A 19,105-nucleotide genomic window follows, 5' to 3' on the forward strand; every position below is an offset into this window, starting at 1 on the left:
CTCGTGTATAGATCCCAACCGATTCGTATTGTTGTGTATGTGAATTTTCTGCTGTTAGGTAACAATGAAATGAGATAGCTGCTTCAAAGATTAGTTAATGAAAAGAAAGTGCTTAGCATAATACCTGAGCTAAATGAACTGCAAATTTATGTCACTTTTCTACAGTTAGGAAAGGAATATTGGATTACCATACTATAACTCTTCTGTTAGAAACTACTTCACTTGTGCCAGACTATAGTTTGCATGAGTTTCAAAAATTAACTGCACATTTCTGCTTTGTAATTGTTTGTGTCTTCAAGCTACAGTTTGTTTAATTTCTGTAGGTTTCACTTCAGGAATTAATTCAGTTGTAACCAAAATGCCTTATTGGACTGTTGTGGAGAATAAACACTTCAATATTACTCATGCCGTTTGAATGCTTTGATTTTATCGTTCCACAGATTTATTTTCTCTTTTTGCCACTGCTGTCTCCTGGTTGGAGGAGGAGGGTGTGGGTGGCAGGGGAACAAGAAAAATACTCTTGTCACTTTGTATCAAAAAATAGTAACTGTAATCATTCTTCTTGACAGTGTGCTTACTGATATCCCCATTGTGTCATCTGTTTGTGACTATTAATAGTTTTACATTGAACTGTAGTGAAAATAAATATATATATATATAAATGGATTGATGGCCAGGGGATGAATCACAGACTTGTTAGGGCCCTAACTTCATTTTGAGTTACTACATCAAAAAGTGGCTACATAACATACTAATCCAGAATGCACAAAGCACATGTAGGATTCCTCACAGATGAGGGAACAGTTGGTAATGAACAGATTGTGACATCAAAGATGCTCGGTCATAATGGATGCTGATATGAAATGTATAAATTTATAGGAAATGCTAAATGTTAAAACAAGAATATGCAAATTGGAATATCATTTTGCAAAAAAACTAAATAACTAAAATGCCTATGCTCTGATGCTCGTAATAACCGGAGATGTCTATAATTATGGACTAAAGTTTTCTTTTTGTTTTTTTTTACAATTCCCAATAGGAATTAAATGTCCGTGAGCTGACATTATCCACAGACAAAGACAAGTATGGCATTCGGCTAAGGGCAGAACCAGATCACATGGTCCTAGGCAAACGCCTGAAGGGAGCATTCAAATCTGTTACAGTAGCTATCAAGGGACTCCAGAGTATGCAGTTGGAGGAGTTCCAAAAGACAGGTGAGTATTAGGAAGAACTACTTCCTACTTGCAATGAAAAGAGCAGTCATCTCTTGTTCAAAATATTGACAGCATAATTAGGCATACCTTCGAAGTGCATGGCTGAATGGTACCTCTCAGTGTCAAACTGAAATCAGGTAAATTAAATGTGAAGTATAAATAAACCCTAAGATCTAGGAGTAATAGAAAGCTGCAGAATGGTTTCCAGACACCGACCCGAAATCTTTTCTGTCCATATATTGTATTTTTTAAAAAGTAGAGCAACAAAGTAGACACTTGAGACTTGCTTTATTGTGTAACCACATTTTTAGCAGGTATCGTTAATATGCCTTCTGTTGCTTAACTCTTGACCTGCCTCAATGCGATTTGAATTTTCATTGGTGCGCAGCAGGCTAATCAGCAGATGTTAACTTGATGCTCAGGTAAAAGTTGAACTGACATTAATGATTAGCAAACATGTCAAAATCTTACTTAGACTGCTTTTGTGGCAATTTTGAGGTGGGAGCAATTCTGTTGACCTTTTTGGTGAAGGTATGGTGATTTTAAAATGCAAACTATACCTGGATGCAGAGCAAAATCCTTTGTCTGATTATTGTGTTCTTGTGTGGGTCCAAGTGGACCCTGCAAATTTTTGAAAAAAACATATTCAACATATTTTGTAACATATGGTAATAATAAACATCTTTGTTATTGCTTACAACTGCAGTTATCTTTTAACTGGCAGTGCAGCACCCCCTGTTTTACCTAATCTGAGGAAGGAATATGATGATTAGAATTTATGGAAAAGAAGAGTTAATTCTCCCTCATTTTGTTTTTTAATTTAGCAAAGATTTGAGTCGATTGAGGGGAAAGTTGCAATATGAGGTTTTTAGGCTGTATGTGTTTAGTAAAGATAGAAAGAACTTGCATATATATAGCGCCTTCACGACCTCAGGGCATTTCAAAGTGCTTCACAGCCAATGAAGTACTTTTGAAGTGTAGTCACTGTTGTAATGTAGAGAAAAAAAACTAATTGATGTTGAAAGTTCTCAAGCCAGCATCCAAAAATTAAATGTTCTTGCCCTCTACTGATCAATTTTGGGTAATGCTGCACATTGGAAGAGACCAGCATCTGGTCCAAGTACAATTAGATGTTTTCCAGTCTACTTACCCTTAGCTGTAATTGAGAGTATTTTCATTGCCCCCATTTTAAAAAAAAAACAAAAAAGCTTCGACTGCTATAAATTTTTTACATTAAGATTTGCACTGAAGAAGTTATTATTTTTATATTATGTAAGCAAGCTTATTAAAATAGATTTTGCTTAGCCATGGCAAATTTCTCTACTTGTTCCATTCTATTTGAAATTGGGCTTTTGTTTAGTTGAATTTTTTTCACACAGTGAACACTGCAGTGACACTTTACACAGTTTCAAGTCCTGGCAACAAAGTCAATTGTTACCAAAAGCATTGCTTTGTGGTGTAAGAGAAAAGAAGCTGGTGAAACTAATAGTTTCTTTATGGAAATCAGTACATGGAGAAAATAATCAAGACGTGAAAGTTTTGTTTGAAATAAGCTTAATTCTTGTCACAAATCAGTGGAGATATTGATGTAATCCTGCATATCAAATGTTCTTTCAACAGGCACTATAAATGTTGAAGGACATGAACTCCGTGAGGAAGACTTGCGTCTTATGTATGCATTTGATCCAAGTACAGGAATAAGTGCTCAGTATGAAGCCCATTCTGATGCTCAAGTAAGTGTTTTTTAATTAAATGCACAGGGGAATTACTTATATACAGTTGCAGAAGAAAATATTTGCAGTAAAACTACAGTCAACTACAGTGTTTTTAAAAGCAACATTGAAAACTGTTTTTCTTGGCTCAGTTAGCTTTCCACATAAGCTTGTTTTAGAAATTAATGCCCATGTACGTCAAACCAGAGGTTCCCACCCTTTTTTTTGCTGAGCCCCCTTTGGCGATTAATGCCCAATGAATACCCCCCTTTCCTAAGAAATGGTACTTTTGCATAATTAATAGCCCAGAAATTGCTTCTAAAATAACGGTGAGCCTAACAGCGTTCACTGTTATTAAGGGTGAAATCAAAGAGCAAGTTCGATTCACCCACTAAGTTACCGCGTTCTTTTTGGTGGCACATGCGCAGTTAAATGTGGAAATCCAGAACTTGCCCTTCCTGGTTCGTTGGCGATGTTGACAGCTTTGCTTTAAAGGAATACCGCCAGCTGCAATCAACGGACCAATGCCAACTTGCTCTCCTGCTCAGCTGGAAACTAACTAATCTCGCCACAAAACAGATATGCTCAGTTTTTTAGGTCTAAACTAAGTTTTAACAGCATGGTAAGTCTTAATGATTACCAAACAACCTCTCTGGCACTTAAAAATTAACTTTAAAAAATCTGGAGTCTCATTACTCCTGATTTTAATAGTTTTTGGACATTTAAAAAAAAGTTTTAACTTTTTCCTTCTGCTCTCTTATCTCAGTCATTTAATCTTATCCTCTCTTTATTTTGCCATCTCTATGTCATTTTATAATATCATATCTGACACATCTGGGTTTTTAGTTTGTGCAGTTTGGGAATGAACTGCACTTCCTGGTTCTCACAGAGTGGCTTACTTCAAGCTGATTGGTTGAGGGGCCTTAGAGATCCTTTCACCACTCACACAGCCTGGGAAAAATGCTGATGTTTTTTGAAGTCGCAGTTCAAGGAAGTTGCCGCCAAAAAGAATGCGGTAACTTAGTCGGTGAATTTAAATCTAATGAGCGGCGACCACTGCTGGATCGTCACTCGGAGCAGTTTACGGGCCAGCATTAATGTAAATATAGCTGGTAACCCAGACTACTTCAGCAGTTTTGTCACTAGCTGTTTTATATCTGTTCCTTTACATTTTTGGTTTTTAATATGAAGTCCGATCATATGATTAGAACTCGCTGGCCAGGAAATTCCTAAGATCTGCTTCCACTTCACCGGGTTTCCGCCACACTTCTGGCGACGTACTGCTGCAAAGCAGGAGCAGATCCCAGGAATTTCCCAGCCACAATGATAATGTGAGCAACCTCACTGAAGGGGTAAGAGCGAGCCTGTCCTCTCTTCGAGTTCAGGATGAACAATCCTCCGCAGATGGAACGTGAATGGGTCTGTGGTCAGGTTGTTTGGGGGTTGGAAAAGGGAATAACGAATCCTTGGATTGCTTTGGAGGAGGTAAAATATAAGTTTTCTTTTGTGCAAACTTCAAGGACCCTTGAGTGCGGACGCAATTATTAATTTCATCGAATAATAAAGCACAGGAGGAGGCCATTTGGCCCACCATGCCTGTGCCAGCTCTTTGAAGGAGATATCCAATTAGTCCCACTCCCCTGCTCTTTCCCTGTAGCCCTGCAAATTTTCCCCCTTCAATTTTTTATCCAATTCCTTTTTGAAAGTTATTATTGCATCTGCCTCCACCACCCTTTAAGGCAGTGCACTTCAGATCATCATAACTTGCTGCTTAAAATTTTTTTCTCCTCATGTTGTATCTGGTTCTTTTGACAATTACCTTAAATCTGTATCATACCTTCCTTGCTTTTGTACCCTATGCCTCTATTTATAAAGCCACGGATCCCATATGCCTTTTCAACAGCCTTCGCAATTTGTCCTGCTACCTTCAGAGACTTACGTATATACACCCCCAGGTCTCTCTGTTCCTCCACACCCTTTAAAATGGCACCATTTAGTTTATATTGCCTTTCCTAATTCTTCCTACCAAAATGAATCACTTCACACTTCTCTGCATTAAATGTCACCTGCCATGTGTCTGCCCATTTCACCAGTCTGTCTATATCCTCCTGGAGTCTGTTACTATCCTCCTCACTGTTTACTACATTTCCAAGTTTTATGTCATCTGCAAACTTTGAAATTATGCCCTGTATACCCAAGTCCAGGTCATTAATATGTACCAAGAAAGCAGTATTCCCAACACTGACTCCTGAGGGATCACTGCACACAGTGATACATTTTGGTAGGAAGAATGAGGAGAGGCAATATAAACTAAATGGTACAATTTTAAAGGGAGTGCAGGAACAGAAAGACCTGAGGGTGTATGTACAGAAATCTTTGAAGGTGGCAGAACAAGTTGAGAAGGCTGTTAAAAAATAATATGGGATCCTTGGCTTTATTAATAGAGGCATATAGTACAAAAGCAAGGAAGCTATGTTAAACCTTCATAAGACACTGCTTAGACCTCAACTGGAATATTGTGTTCAATTCTGGTCACCACACTTTTGGAAGGATGTCAAGGCCTTAGAGAGAGTGCAGAAGAGATTTACTAGGTACCAGGGATGAGGACTTTGGTCATGTGGAGAAGTTGAGGTTGTTTTCCTTAGAGCAGAGAAGGTTAAGAGGAGATATGTTAAAGGTATTCAAAATCATGAACCGTTTTGACAGAGTAAAAAAAGGACAAACTGTTTCCAGTGGCAGAAGGGTTGGTAACCAGAGGACACAGATTTAAGGTGATTGGGAAAAGAACCAGAGGCGACATGAGGAAACATTTTTTAAGCAGCGAGTTGTTATGTTCTGGAATGAACTGCCTGAAAGGGTGGTGGAAACAAATTCAATAGTAACTTAGAAAAGGGAATTGGATACATACTCGAAGAGGAAAAAAATTACAGGGCTATGGGGAAAGAGCAGTGGAGTGGGACTAATTAAATAGCTCTTTCAAAGAGCCAGCACAGGCACGATGGGCTGAATGGCCTCCTTCTGTGCTGTACTATGCTACGATACTTCCCTCCAGTCTGACAAACAAACGCTTACCACTACTCTCCGCTTTCTGTCCCTTAGCCAGTTACGTTTCAATTTAAGAAGACGCAAAGCAAATGGCAATACTAACTCCAAACAGGGCAAAATAGGTTTTCCAGAAAGGTGCAGAGCACTGAGCAATAAAGTAATTTTTGAAGCAGCAACAAATTTTTTAAGAGCTATTTATTTAGTCACTCTAAACATTATGGGGACCCAAAGACACAGGACGACTTCACTGCAGGGACAAAAAAAAAGTAGACTGCGGAACTTGAGACGTAGAAGCTTATAATAGATTTGAGTATTGAAAATGTCTGTAAGCTGGAACTTTTTACAGGGGATGCCGAGTTTTGGAGAGTGCAGTGTCAGGAATCAGCCTGAGGGTTGAGGGGAGTGTTGCAGTGCCACCAGTGGAGAAAATGCATATAGCAAGCATTACCCATTAGTATGTTACAGATCTACCTATTAAAAGCAATGCAAAGAAGCATTACTGAAGCATTATTATTTTTACAGAAGTGTTGCTAAATCGTGACAAAAGAGGAAGACTCGAGCATTAATATATTGTAGTTTGTTGAATATACTAACACTCCTTGTGCCCCCCCTCCCCCCAAGTTTGGGAACCAGTAATAATTCTATTGATACGACACCTTTCATGTCAAAGTCTGAATGCTTCACACAATGAATTGCTTTCTGAAATGCAGCAGCTGCTTTTATGTAGCCAAATATTATACTTTTACATTAGTTTTAGTATGGATTCCTGAGACTAAGAGTGCGAATGAAGATAAAGTGTTTACGAAATTAAGGAAACATTAATCCCAACCTCAAAAATGATTTTCAAGCATTTTTAATGTCAAAATTGCTGCTTTTTTCAAATAATTTGTAGAGGTGTATTCAAGAAGTAAAATTTGTTGTGCAACTGGGATTTTTTTTTTGCTCATTTTCTCACCTTCCCTTCCTCTCCTTGTGCCTCCCTCCCTCCCGTTGCCCCACCATTGGCAACCATGCCATCTAGGCCCCTTGCTCTGGCATTACTTCCTTTTAAAGACCCTCTTCAGCTCACCTTCCATTTTTGTCTTAATTATGCCTCTGCGAAATGCCTTTGGACATCTGTTTTACATTGAAGGAGCTATATAAATGCAAGTAATTGTTGAAGATGCTGACTGTTGCTGAGGCATAGTTCGATCAGCATTGACTGGCCCTACTTTGCCCAGGGAGCCATTTATGTGTAAGCCTGGACAATGGGTGTCAGCAGACTATTCAATATTGAAAGGCATTGCATCCAAAACCAATCCTCCTCTCACCCAATGTCCATTCCAACAGTGCTCGCTGGATAGCGATCAGGTGCAAGAACCCTGGTTCATATCCTCCACCCCATCTTTCTAGCCCATGGTACTCTGGCCAATTCTAGATCCTTAGTTGAGATTAGTGAACTGAACACATCGAACGATGAGCTACCGATGGTGGGTGCCCTTAAGTGCAGTATTGTGGATTTGCATGGCTCAAGAGGAGATCGCTAAGATATTAATTGGAAGATACAAGAAGCATCTGTCCCAATTGTTGGTCACAATTGCTACCTGAGATCCTGGTAAATGCCAACTTCAAACTGGATATTGTCCTTCGAGTTTGTACTGAGAAGGATCAAAATATCAAAATGCATCTAGTCTTTCTCATCTTTCGTTAATGACATCAAAGTCCCATTGCAGCTTGTCTCGAGCCTGTGGCATATAAGAATGTGTCCAAATAGTTCTCCTTTCATGGTTCAGAACTCCTAAGCATGAAAGAGAAGGACTTCCTCTGGCTTAAGTCTAAGATCCAGGGCCAAGCTGTGAAGTGGATTTCTGACAAATGGGGAAATGATTACCCGGAAGGAGGGCTTCAGCCTGCATGTAACTGATCCCATGGCACTATTCAAAGGAAGTTCTCCAAGTGACATGTCTAATATTCATCCCTCAAGCAACACCAACATAATAGGCTAACTGGTCATTCATTTTATTGACATTTGACACTTAAGATTATATGGTACAAATATTGTTCTTTACATGCTTGTTTTGTTAGTTGTAGAATCCCTATTTATTGATTAGTTGCCATTGTAATTGTGTGTAGGCGTAATTATCTTACTAAAATCTTTAAGGTTTTGTTTCCCAGGCTTTGGTTCTTTTAGATGTCACACCTGACCAGTCAATGTTGGATGAAGGAGTTGCACGTGAGGTTATAAATCGTATCCAAAAGCTTCGAAAGAAGGCAAGTTCGTTCCTCTTCAAAAAAAAATTCTCTTTTTCTTCCAAATTGCCTTCCCCTTTCTTCTGCTTTCCTCCTATTTTCCTGAAGGCATGAATTCCTTGTTGGAGTGCAATTCTACTGGCACCCCAGCAAGGAATCCATGCCTTCAGGAAAATGGGAGGAAAGCAAAAGAAAGAAATCACCCAACCGACTATTCTTCCCATGTAACCCAAAACAGCTAATGTTGGTAGGCTATTTAGTTGTGGCCGCACCACAACAGAGCTCAATCCTCTGCCCACCTGCAAACTTCAGCAGGGATTGATGGACAATAAACTTAGACTTTTTTTTTCCCCCATTCCCAAACTCAACTCAACCTAGAGGCGCTGAAGCCAATTTTAATTTCCAATTACTGTCTGTACAACTCAGCACTGAGTTTCGAACCTGGAAACTTGTCTGTCTGGTTTAGATAGTCGGCAGCTTAAATAGATGATCCATCAGGTGAACTTCAAAGACTTGTTCTTAATCCATATCGCTTGTAAGCGATTGCTTATTACAGACGCATCGTAGTATTGATTTACTAGATTTCTTCAGAAAAAGTGTATCATATGTACACGCTATGGTATTCCCTTGTATCATTCAGTTAAATAAATGCCAGTATCGCTGCTTGTCAAAGAACAGAAAATGGTTAGTAATTCCTCAGTTTGTAGATGTTAAAGAATACCACAATCTGCAGTGTGAGTTTGAAAGAAACCATTTATTATTGTCTTATTAAGATAACCATAATTATTCTCAACTCCTAAATGTATTACTCTTTTGTAACCCATTGCAGACTGTTTGTTAACCCGGTACATAAGATAAACTGTTTTTATCTTTCAATAAGTGTGTGCAGTTATACTTTCCCAAAGTAATTCTATTCAATTGGTGAATGCTGACGTTTGAGTTTTAATAGTTCATAAAACCAGGTTACAAAATAAGCAAATTAGTGTTCTTGATATTGTGTCGCTTAAAAGAAATACTCCCAAGTGTTAAGAGAATTTTCTAGCTTTTTAAAATAGGTTTTTTTTGTTTTTACAGCTTTTTTATTAAGAGTGAAAACTGGAGAAGTTAATAGCCTGCCAGAATCAGCATGTATTCAGTGGACATTTTTTGACAGCTGCTTTTTATTTTTCCTGGAGGGCAGCAAATGATTGGTGCCTAAGCTAATTAAAGTAACTTCCATTTGCTCAGACTTCTCAAAAGTTGGGCCAGGTAGCACATTATATGAAAACTCCAGGTGGTTCAGTGATCACGAAGCTACAGTTGTTTTTAAAAAGTGGATTACTCAATCGTACATATTGCTGCATATCGAATGTTATAATTATATGGGTTTGATCACTTGTCCTACTTGCAGGTTTTTGGCAACTCTACTAAATTAAATAGTTTTATTTCTTCCCCAAGTCAATACCTTTATATTTCATATCGTAGTAATGGTCATTGACATCTGCTCACCATTAATGGTTACATGGCTACAATAAAACTATTCTGGTGTTCCTTGGATTTTCGTTAATTGATCCATACCTATTAACTAATCAGAATACAAACAATGATGTTCTGATTGGGGGATGGTAGAGTTTCCAAGGAATTCTAAATTTTGAGATTTTTTCCTCTCTTAGTTTTATCTGGATATATCTGATTATTTTTACATTGTGGTTTTCAAAATACCCAGGTACTGCATTAAATTAATATGGCAAATATAATGCTTCCTGAAGTTTTAATTTGTGTTTTTAATGCTTCAAAATGATTTTGTTGTTGATGTGCCATATATTGGTTTTATTGATCTGCAGTGATCAATTTTCACACAGTGAGCACGTGAAGACTTTTATCATAATACAGTTCTCATGATGTCCTGATTTTTTTTTTTGCTAATAAATTGTTTTTTTTTAAATTCTGTAGTGACATCTCTTGCCACTTGATAACCACACAAGTGTATGTGTGGTTGTATTCTGTTCACAAGCATGCAAGTCCCAGTTGATTGTTCAGTGTACAATTCTGTCCTGTTTCAAATTGATATTTAGATGAAAGTGGTAAATTTATAGCCATTCTTTTCAATGCACAAGTATGCTGTATCTTTTTATTATATTTCAGGATCTCTATTTATTAAATCCCTCTTTTAAAAAAAAAGTAATTTCCCTATGTTGCACACCATTTGATAATTTACAGGGCAAGCAGTTGATGTGCTTCACATCTTCTAGCACTGCGATTGGGAACTTTTAGCTGCCTAACAGCCTACCGTCACTCCATTGTGCAGCACATTGGTAGTCAATCTGTACCATCTTGTCACTGCTCTCAATAACAAACTGATCCAGGAACGATTGCAAGATATGACATAGGATTTTATAAAATTTATATTTACAGGCCCATCTGGTGCCCTCAGATGAGATCACTGTTTATTACAGCTCCCAGCCAACCGGAGAGTATTTGGACAACGTTATTAAGAATCACACTGATTTTATCTTGGGAACTGTAAAAGCCTCTTTGAAGCCCTACCCAGTACCACTTTCTGCAGGAGTGATTATGCAGGAAAGAACACAGGTAAAGCCTCCAAACTTCATTCCTGTCTTGGACAATATTCGTCTGAGGTTCACAATAGTTTCAAATGTATATGGTTATATTTGGTGTAAGGAAGAGATGCATCCTAAATTCAGAATTGCATATCTCCTGGCTTTTTCCTCGATCAAGTTAAGCTGACTCATTTTCTTAGTGAAAACCAGTTGTGCATATCCTCTCTCTATGTTCTGTCAATAGAAGATTTCTTTGTAATTTTTTAATATAGGGTATTAATAGTTTTCAATAAGGTGTAATACAATGCTTGATTTAAAAAGTCGATAGAAGATGGGAGGGGGCCCTTCCTGCAAGTGAGCCTTGTTGCATGATTGACCAAGGAGCAGCAGTCTATTGTACCAAGACAATGAGAGTGGTATGATGCAGGGAATTAACTGTTGATGGTAGGATGGAAAAAGTGGAGCATTTTTTTTAATATTACATAATGTGAATTTTATTTGTTAGAAATATGAAGAAAGAAAATTAGAACTACGTCAGTTCTCCCAGCCTCCAGGCTGTTCTAGTGAAGTCGCTGAGAGGGGAAAGTCTAGTGCTTTACAGACCAGCTCATTTGTTTTATCAAAAACTGCAACTTTGAATCAGCCAGGGTGCCAAAGGGGAGTAGCCCGATATACACTAGCAGCTGGTTTCTGTTACTTAAAAAGGGTCTTAAAGTCCTTTTTATTTCTGTGTTTGTAGCAAACATTTTTCATCGTTGGAGATTAGCTTGTAACAATCTGCCCTTATTGAAAGGAAATACTGATAATTGTTGGGGAAAGTTGAAAGCTAAAAATTGTGCTGGAAGTTAAAATAAGCATTATAACCTTTATTCTTCTCCTGTTGTTGGTAGTTGAAGGGATCTAACCTGGATCTGACTCTTGTGAAAGGAACTTCAGCTGTTGCTCCACTTTTGGGCCTTACCTGTGCATATGTCAATCTTAAGATTTCTGTAGATGGAAAAAAGCAAGGTAAGAACTAGCAATATTGTATTTTTATAATCAATATACTATATATTTCTATAAAAATACCCTACAATTTGCATCTTTGGAATAGGGGGTGTGGATGGTGACAAGTGAGTTATTCCCATTAAGTTTTATCCCAGTGGAGTCATCGTAATGCCACTATAAGCAGAAGACTGTATTTACAGCATGACACATTTTCAGAGAAATTTCTAACGGAAATATAAAAATAAGGACAAAATTTACAACTTTTAAAAAGGGACTGAATTATATCTGTGTGCCCTGGTTCAATTATCTCCTGCTCTGTAGCTCTGCTTCACCCGAAGGCTTGCCCTTAGCCATGACTCCCTGCGTGCAATACTATGGGAGAGTGATTATTGTATATCACATGGAATGTGCAGCACAGAAACAGGCCATTTGGCCCAACAGGCCCGTGCCCGTGTTTATGCTCCACACGAGACTCTTCCATCCCTACTTCATCTAACCCTATCAGCATATCCTTCTATTCCCTTCTCCCTCACGTGTTTATCTAACTTCGCCTTAAATGCATCATTACTGTACAATTTAGATACCTGACATTAATTTACTCTCATTTCCTTTTTTTCTAAATTTCTACAATTGTCCAAAAGCCTACTCACCTACAATTTTATTTTGCTTTTCATTTCCTTACATTCATTTTATTATAATTTTTATACAGCTTTACAACGATGCATTCTGCTTTATACATCCTGTCCTTTCCAAACAATGTGCTCTCCAGCTTCCTATGAATAACGCTATGGGAGATCATAGTTAACACAAAAAAATTCAGTGCAACAATAAATAACCATACTGATGCAGCTTCACAGGTAATGATTTTCATGTAATTTAATAGAATGTTTCATCATTATCATTCTACTTAAAACCTGCCAGCTGAGTCTAAACTTGTTCTTAGGTTGATATTAAACTCCGAAGTTTGATTTTGTTTTGTAGCTGAGTAACTAATATCGAAGTTCGGTTTTGACCGTAAATTCAGATTTCAATCTATAATAAACATGATTGATTTTGCTGCACAAAAAATTTTGTGTTACAATTTAATGTCATGCCTACAGTTTCTCATCTCATGAATTGGAATGAGCGGTTCCTCACAGAAAAGGATAAACAACTGGTGATTGAGTTGGCTGGAAAAGAACTGGATTTTATTATATACTGTTTTTCAGGGGAATAATTGAGTTGTACATTAAAGATTTGGGACCAATCCAATGCAGTAGAATCTAAAGTTAAATTAGAGCTTTGCTCATTTAATCAGATATCTTTAAGTTCATTGTAGCAAAAAAGAACTTGTCTTTGGCCATGCAAGTTTTGAATACATATTCCATTCTCTTACAGCTAATCTCAGAAGTGTTTGTTACTGGTATTTCCTAATTAACTGAGGAAGTACTTTTCATAGACTCAAATGGGAACCTTGTGCACTCCACTAGCCATGTTAAATTATGAGCTAACCAGTGGGATGTGATGGGTGCCACAAGTATTGTGACAGCACTATTTTTAAAAAAAGTGATCTCATAGCTATTGACAGAAATATATTTGTCCCAATTGTGTTTTTTTTAATTAGTCAATACCTGGGCTTTATGATTGTGCCAACTTTAGCTTGGACATGGTTTTTTACGACCACACTGAATAAGACTGAAGGATGATCTAGTGTTTCCCGTCTCTCTTTGATAACAGCAAGGTTCCAGTGTAGTTTAAGCTTGTGGCATGTAAGATTTAAACCATTCTCCTTCATGGTTTGGAACTCCTAAGCAGGCAATAGAAGGTTTTCCTTTCGTCCAAGAGCAAGATTCAGCACCAAATTGTAAACTAGTTTTGTGACAAAAAAAGGAAACTTGTATGGAGGGAAGGCTTCAACTTAGAATGAATTGTTCCTGATCAGACTAGAGGGGAAGTCAGTCATATGGCAGCCTTTTGCCAAAGTTCCTTGCATGAGGACCTGCATTAAGCGGTTGGTAAGGAGTAAGCCTTGTGTGTGACATTGGACTTGGACATATAGAATATCAAGGCAGCTGAGATGTTGCCAGGTGTCTTGCATAGATCCTATGACCACACTGAGGGCAGATGTTTACCAAATAGCTGATGATTAAATTCTGACGGTTGGGATTAATGCTGCTGGAAGCTGTTACAAGGAAGCCAGCTATTCGATAGCTCCTGCATGTGTCAATGTTGTGATAAGGAGGATGGTGACAATCCACATTTTTTGGCAAGTTGTGTTCAATATACTGCTGAGTTGTTTGTAGTTCTTCCTGCACGCCTAACTAAGGCTGAAACATGCGTTTGTCAGTTGTCTAAAAATTAGTAACTATCCTGAGGCAGGCTAAGAAAAGCAAGCTCTCTGGTTTAAGTTGGCTTCAAAGATTGGGACAGAGTTGATCCTGTATAGCAAACTCAATAATCTGATACCTGAGCCAGGGAGGACCACTGTATTTCAAGGCACTGTTGATTTTGACCAGATAGCCTGGTTTAATAATTACACTTCGAGGAGTAGACCTGACAATGGGTGCTGGGATTCGACTCGACTCAAAGTAATCCTGCAAGCCAATGCTGTAATGGATAGGACAAAGAGTGAGAAGCTCACCAGTGCATGGATTTGGTCAGTTAAACTCGAGGAATACCCATGAACGCATTTGAGATCCCTAAACCCTGCACCTAAATTGCATGGGCTTAAATAAGTGGGGTGGGTCCATCTGGGGCTAGAGTTTGGACTCCGTATCAGGTGAATAGGACATCAGGTATAGAAATTTTTTACCTGTGTGGATTTCTCACATGTTTGGTTTGGACAGTCTCATGCATAATGATGGGTTTCTGCAAGTATCACAAACCATGCTGACCATGAAAAAAGTTGAGTCATATTACCCAAATGTGACAATCCACTTTAAAGGGATAGAATTATATTTTAATTGGATTGTTGTATCTGCATGAGTTTACATGTAGCTTGAATAACCACCCAGAAAATGTTTGCTAATTTAGACCAGTAGTGCTTGTAAAAATTCCGGTCCTGAATCCTAATGCACAATTAGACCCAGTACAAAATGGCACATGCCATATGCAAAAATTATAATAGGCTTTGTTCTGAGATGGGGTTATATAGTCAAAACTTGTGAAATACCATTGCAGTTCTCATTATTAAAAACACTCTTAATTTACATTTCAGATGGTATGATACTACTGGAAAATCCAAAGGGAGATAACATTCTAGACTTTGTCAAGCTGAAAAATGTGATTTTCAACATATTTAGGCTGCAGACAACAAAGCTGGCTATCTATCATGATAAAAGTGGTAAATATGTACTTAGCTTTGGAAATTATATATTGTGTGATTCTCCACTAGTTTCTCATTATATTACCTTTTATGTTTTTACAATTGCAGTTCATGATTTTTATCAATTCTTAGACTGTGTTGCAACTTCTAGATGCTCCCAGCTATCTCTTTTAAATGTCTAAGCTACTAGTTTTCTTATGAACGTGGTTTCTGAAAAAAAATCAGTAGTACGTTTAAATGGATAAATTTAGAATAAGATTAGGATCATTGCAGAATATTTGACACAAAATATAGGCGACCAGTCAGAAGATACAGACTGATCTGCCTGAGGTTTTTTTAGTTTACGATACAAGGTACATTTTTAAAAAAAATTGTTTTGTTTAAATGGTGGCCAGCATTATGTCATAGCTGTTCTTCTAATTAGATTAATATACCACAGATGCAGAATTAATGATTAATAGGCAATAGCAAAATTGGATTAACAAAAAATTATACTCAGCAAAACTAATAAATGCAGAGTGCAGTTTATTGAAATTAATACCGGAACACCTTCTTGGGTTAGAATGGGGAAAATTTAAAAGTGCTATAACAATTTATGCTTTAGTGATTGGGCTGTAATTTAATCTACTTAACCGTCTTTTGATTTTATTCAATTTTATATGGGCACCTTGGCTAAGGTAGCCCCTATGATCACAAGGACCCTAGAAGGAAGGTGCACTGTGGACACTTCGTAGGATGCTGTGTCAGTGCTCTCTAACGAGGGTAAGGGTCTTCTATGGTTGGCGCTTTGGGGTGGAAAGGATATAGTGTGTTGTGCAGGTTGAGACGATTAGTCATATGTGATTCCTTAATCAGTCCAAGTTTTATGTGAGAGATTGATTCTGAGAATATTGTTTTTTAAAAAAGGGAAGGAAATTTGCTTTGTAGATTTTTATGTCCACTATGAGGGCTCTATGACTTTATTTCCACAGGCACACAGATGATAGACTCACCTGGAGTGAGAATTGGTAAGATAATTTGGAGAAGTGAATAAAAATGTTAGTAATGGAGTTTTAATTCAGGAACAGTTTGTTTTAAAAGTAAAACAAAGATGGCTTGGATATATACTGGCTTTCCTTCGCTAAGTCAAAACTGGAATTCACTACCTACCAGCATGTGGGACTGCCATCACCATAAGGACTGTAGCAGTTCAAGAACCAGTATCCAATTTCACCACCATAGCCACCACCTCGGTATAGCTAGAGATTGGCAATAAAAATGCACCTTTGCCAGTGTCACCCACATCCCAAGAAAATTCTTAAAGTCCATTGGTTGTCAATTTTTAGTTCATGGTATCATGGTAGGTACAGCACAGAAGGAGGCCATTTTGGCCCATCGTGCTTGTGCCAGCTCTTGAAAGAGCAATCCAATTAGTCCCATTCCCCAGCTCTTTCCCCAGAGTCCAGTAAATTTTTCCCTTCAAGTATTTATCCAATTCCCTTTTGAATATTACTATTCAATCTGCTTCCACCACCCTTTCAGGCAATGCATTTCTGATCATTACAACTCACTGCATAACAAAAAAAAGTTTCCTCATGTCGCCTCTGGCTCTTTTGCCAATCACCTTAAATCAGTGTCCTCTGGTTACCAACCCTTCTGCCACTGGAAACAGTTTCTCCTTATTTACTTTGTCAAAACGGTTCATGATTTTGAACACCATTTCACCAGTCTGTCTATGTCCTCCTGAAGTCTGTTACTGTCCTTCACATTGTTCACGACATTTCCGAGTTTTGTGTCATCTGCAAATTTGAAATTATACCCTCTATACCCAGGTCATTAATATATATCAAAGAGAGCAATGACCGTAACACTGACCCCTGGGGAACATCACTGTTTACTTCCCTCCTGTCTGAAAAACAACCGTTCATCACTACACTCTGCTTTCTGTCTCCTAGCCAATTTTGTATCCAGGCTGCCACTGTCTCTTTAATCCCATGGGCTTTAATTTTGCTAACATGTCTATTATGTGGTACTTTATCAAATGCCTTTTGAAAGTTCATATACACAACATCAACCGCACTACCCTCATGAACTCTGAGTTCTTTGATGAAGTAACAATCAAGTTAGTCAAACACGATTTTCCTTTAACAAATCTGTGCTGACTTTCATTTATTAGCCCATACTTTTCCAAGTGCCCGTTTATTTTGTTCTGGATTACTGGCTCTAAGAGTTTCCCCACCACCGAGGTTAGGCTGACTGGCCTGTAATTGCCGGGTTTATCCTTCTCCCCTTTCTTCAGCATGGGTATAACATCTAGTTCTGGTACTTGACTAAGAATGTGAAGGATATAGCCCATTAACATTGGAAATATTAAAGTTGGGGATCCCGACATTTGCTATGATTTGCCCTATGTATGAATTAAGAATAGTTAGTATTGTGACTAATTGAAGATGCTAAATTGTACCAATTTCAGTTGCTTGTACTGCAAAAATAAGAAAGGAAGGCATAACAAAAAAAAATTAGAGATATAATTTGCTGTTGACCTCCAAGCATTGTTACCTTTTGTGGTAGAGAACACTCATTAAACTGGACAGCTGCACTATGCTTTATGGATTGACTTCTCTCCAGTTAATGCTATGGGTTGACATTGCCCAAGCAGCACTTGGCGGAGCAGCTTTGTATTTGGTGGACCATGAACACTAATTTACTTAACTCATTTGTTGCTGGAGATTGCAATTGGCATCACAAGAGCTGGAGAACTTTGATTTTAAAAGAGTTCTTTTATAATTCATCTGACTTTGAGTGCACTTTTGGCAACTTGAACTTTAGATTAGTCAATATAATATAGGTATCATTGTGAAACTAACATTTCAAAATTATGACAACAACAACTTCCATTTATATAGTGCCATTAACATAGTAAAACACCCCAAGGCACTTCACAGGAGCGTTATCAAACAAAATTTGGCACCGAGCCACGTAAGGAGATATTAGGACAGGTGAAAGAGGTCGTTTTTAAGGAGCATCTTAAAGGAGGAGAGGTATAGGGAGGGAATTCCAAAGCTTAGGGCCTAGGCAATTGAAGGTACGGCCGCCAATGGTGGAGCGATTAAAATTGGGGATGCGCAAGATCCAGCAGAGGAGACAGAGGGGCATTCTTGGAGAAGTCGGCTCAGTCACCTCCACTGAACAGCTGAGAGGAGCCGAGCCGAGCGGAGGGAGGGTCCGATAAAAGGCGGGATTTCAGAGCGCTGAGAGGAGCCGAGCGGAGCGGAGGGAGCGTCCGATAAAAGGCGGGATTTCAGAGCGCTGAGAGGAGCCGAGCCGAGCGGAGGGAGCGTCCGATAAAAGGCGGGATTTCAGAGCGCTGAGAGGAGCCGAGCCGAGCGGAGGGAGCGTCCGATAAAAGGCGGGATTTCAGAGCGCTGAGAGGAGCCGAGCCGAGCGGAGCTGCGACCGAGTTCGAAGTGACGTCAGGAATCAGATCGGGACGCGACACAGGGGAGGCACCTGATTGGTGAGTAGGTTCAGGTGAGTATTTCTACTGATCTACAGTAACTAAAGTAAAAGGAAAGGGAAGGTCTGCAGGTCTTATAGGAAGTAGCGTTTATTTTTTAGTGAATCAAGGTCCCTAGTGTAGTTAACATTCTCTAAATTGAGAACAATTTAAAGGAGTAAACTCCTTAAAGGGAGTGGTAAGTAGTTTTTCTTTCCTTTTTTTTTCTCTTGACATTGTAGTTGTTCTTGAGCTAATTTAAGGGTTAAGTCATGGCAGGAGATCCCAGGGCCGTGTCATGTTCCTCTTGTGGGATGTGGGAATTCAGGGCTCCTTCCTGTATCCCTGATTCCTTCACCTGCGGGAAGTGTGTCCAGCTGCAGCTATTGTTTGACCGCTTGACGGCTCTGGAGCTGCGGATGGACTCACTTTGGAGCATCCGCGATGCTGAGAAAGTCGTGGATAGCACGTTCAGTGAGTTGGTCACACCGCAGATAAAAATTACTGAGGGAGATAGTGAATGGGTGACCAACAGACAGAGGAAGAGTAGGAAGGCAGTGCAGGGGTCCCCTGCGGTCATCTCCCTCCAAAACAGGTAT

At 38.7% G+C, this 19,105-nt stretch overlaps 1 protein-coding gene across 4 annotated transcripts in view; it reads left to right on the forward strand.

The window, feature by feature from the left end:
- iars1 (isoleucyl-tRNA synthetase 1) overlaps positions 1-19,105 on the forward strand; it is a 180,739-nt gene that overhangs the window by 132,452 nt on the left and 29,182 nt on the right. For 2 of the 4 annotated variants that reach the window (XM_067998627.1, XM_067998628.1), the window contains exons 26-32: positions 1,040-1,214; positions 2,835-2,947; positions 8,126-8,221; positions 10,595-10,771; positions 11,631-11,748; positions 14,924-15,049; positions 16,003-16,038. In XM_067998627.1, the coding sequence (XP_067854728.1) occupies positions 1,040-1,214; positions 2,835-2,947; positions 8,126-8,221; positions 10,595-10,771; positions 11,631-11,748; positions 14,924-15,049; positions 16,003-16,038 (841 nt within the window). Of the gene's footprint in view, positions 1-1,039; positions 1,215-2,834; positions 2,948-8,125; positions 8,222-10,594; positions 10,772-11,630; positions 11,749-12,436; positions 12,565-14,923; positions 15,050-16,002; positions 16,039-19,105 lie in introns of those variants that run through there. The other 2 variants (XM_067998629.1, XM_067998630.1) reach the window with 2 other exon arrangements.

Source organism: Heptranchias perlo, chromosome 17 (genome assembly GCF_035084215.1).
Source record: "Heptranchias perlo isolate sHepPer1 chromosome 17, sHepPer1.hap1, whole genome shotgun sequence".
Classification (NCBI taxonomy): Eukaryota; Metazoa; Chordata; class Chondrichthyes; order Hexanchiformes; family Hexanchidae; genus Heptranchias; species Heptranchias perlo.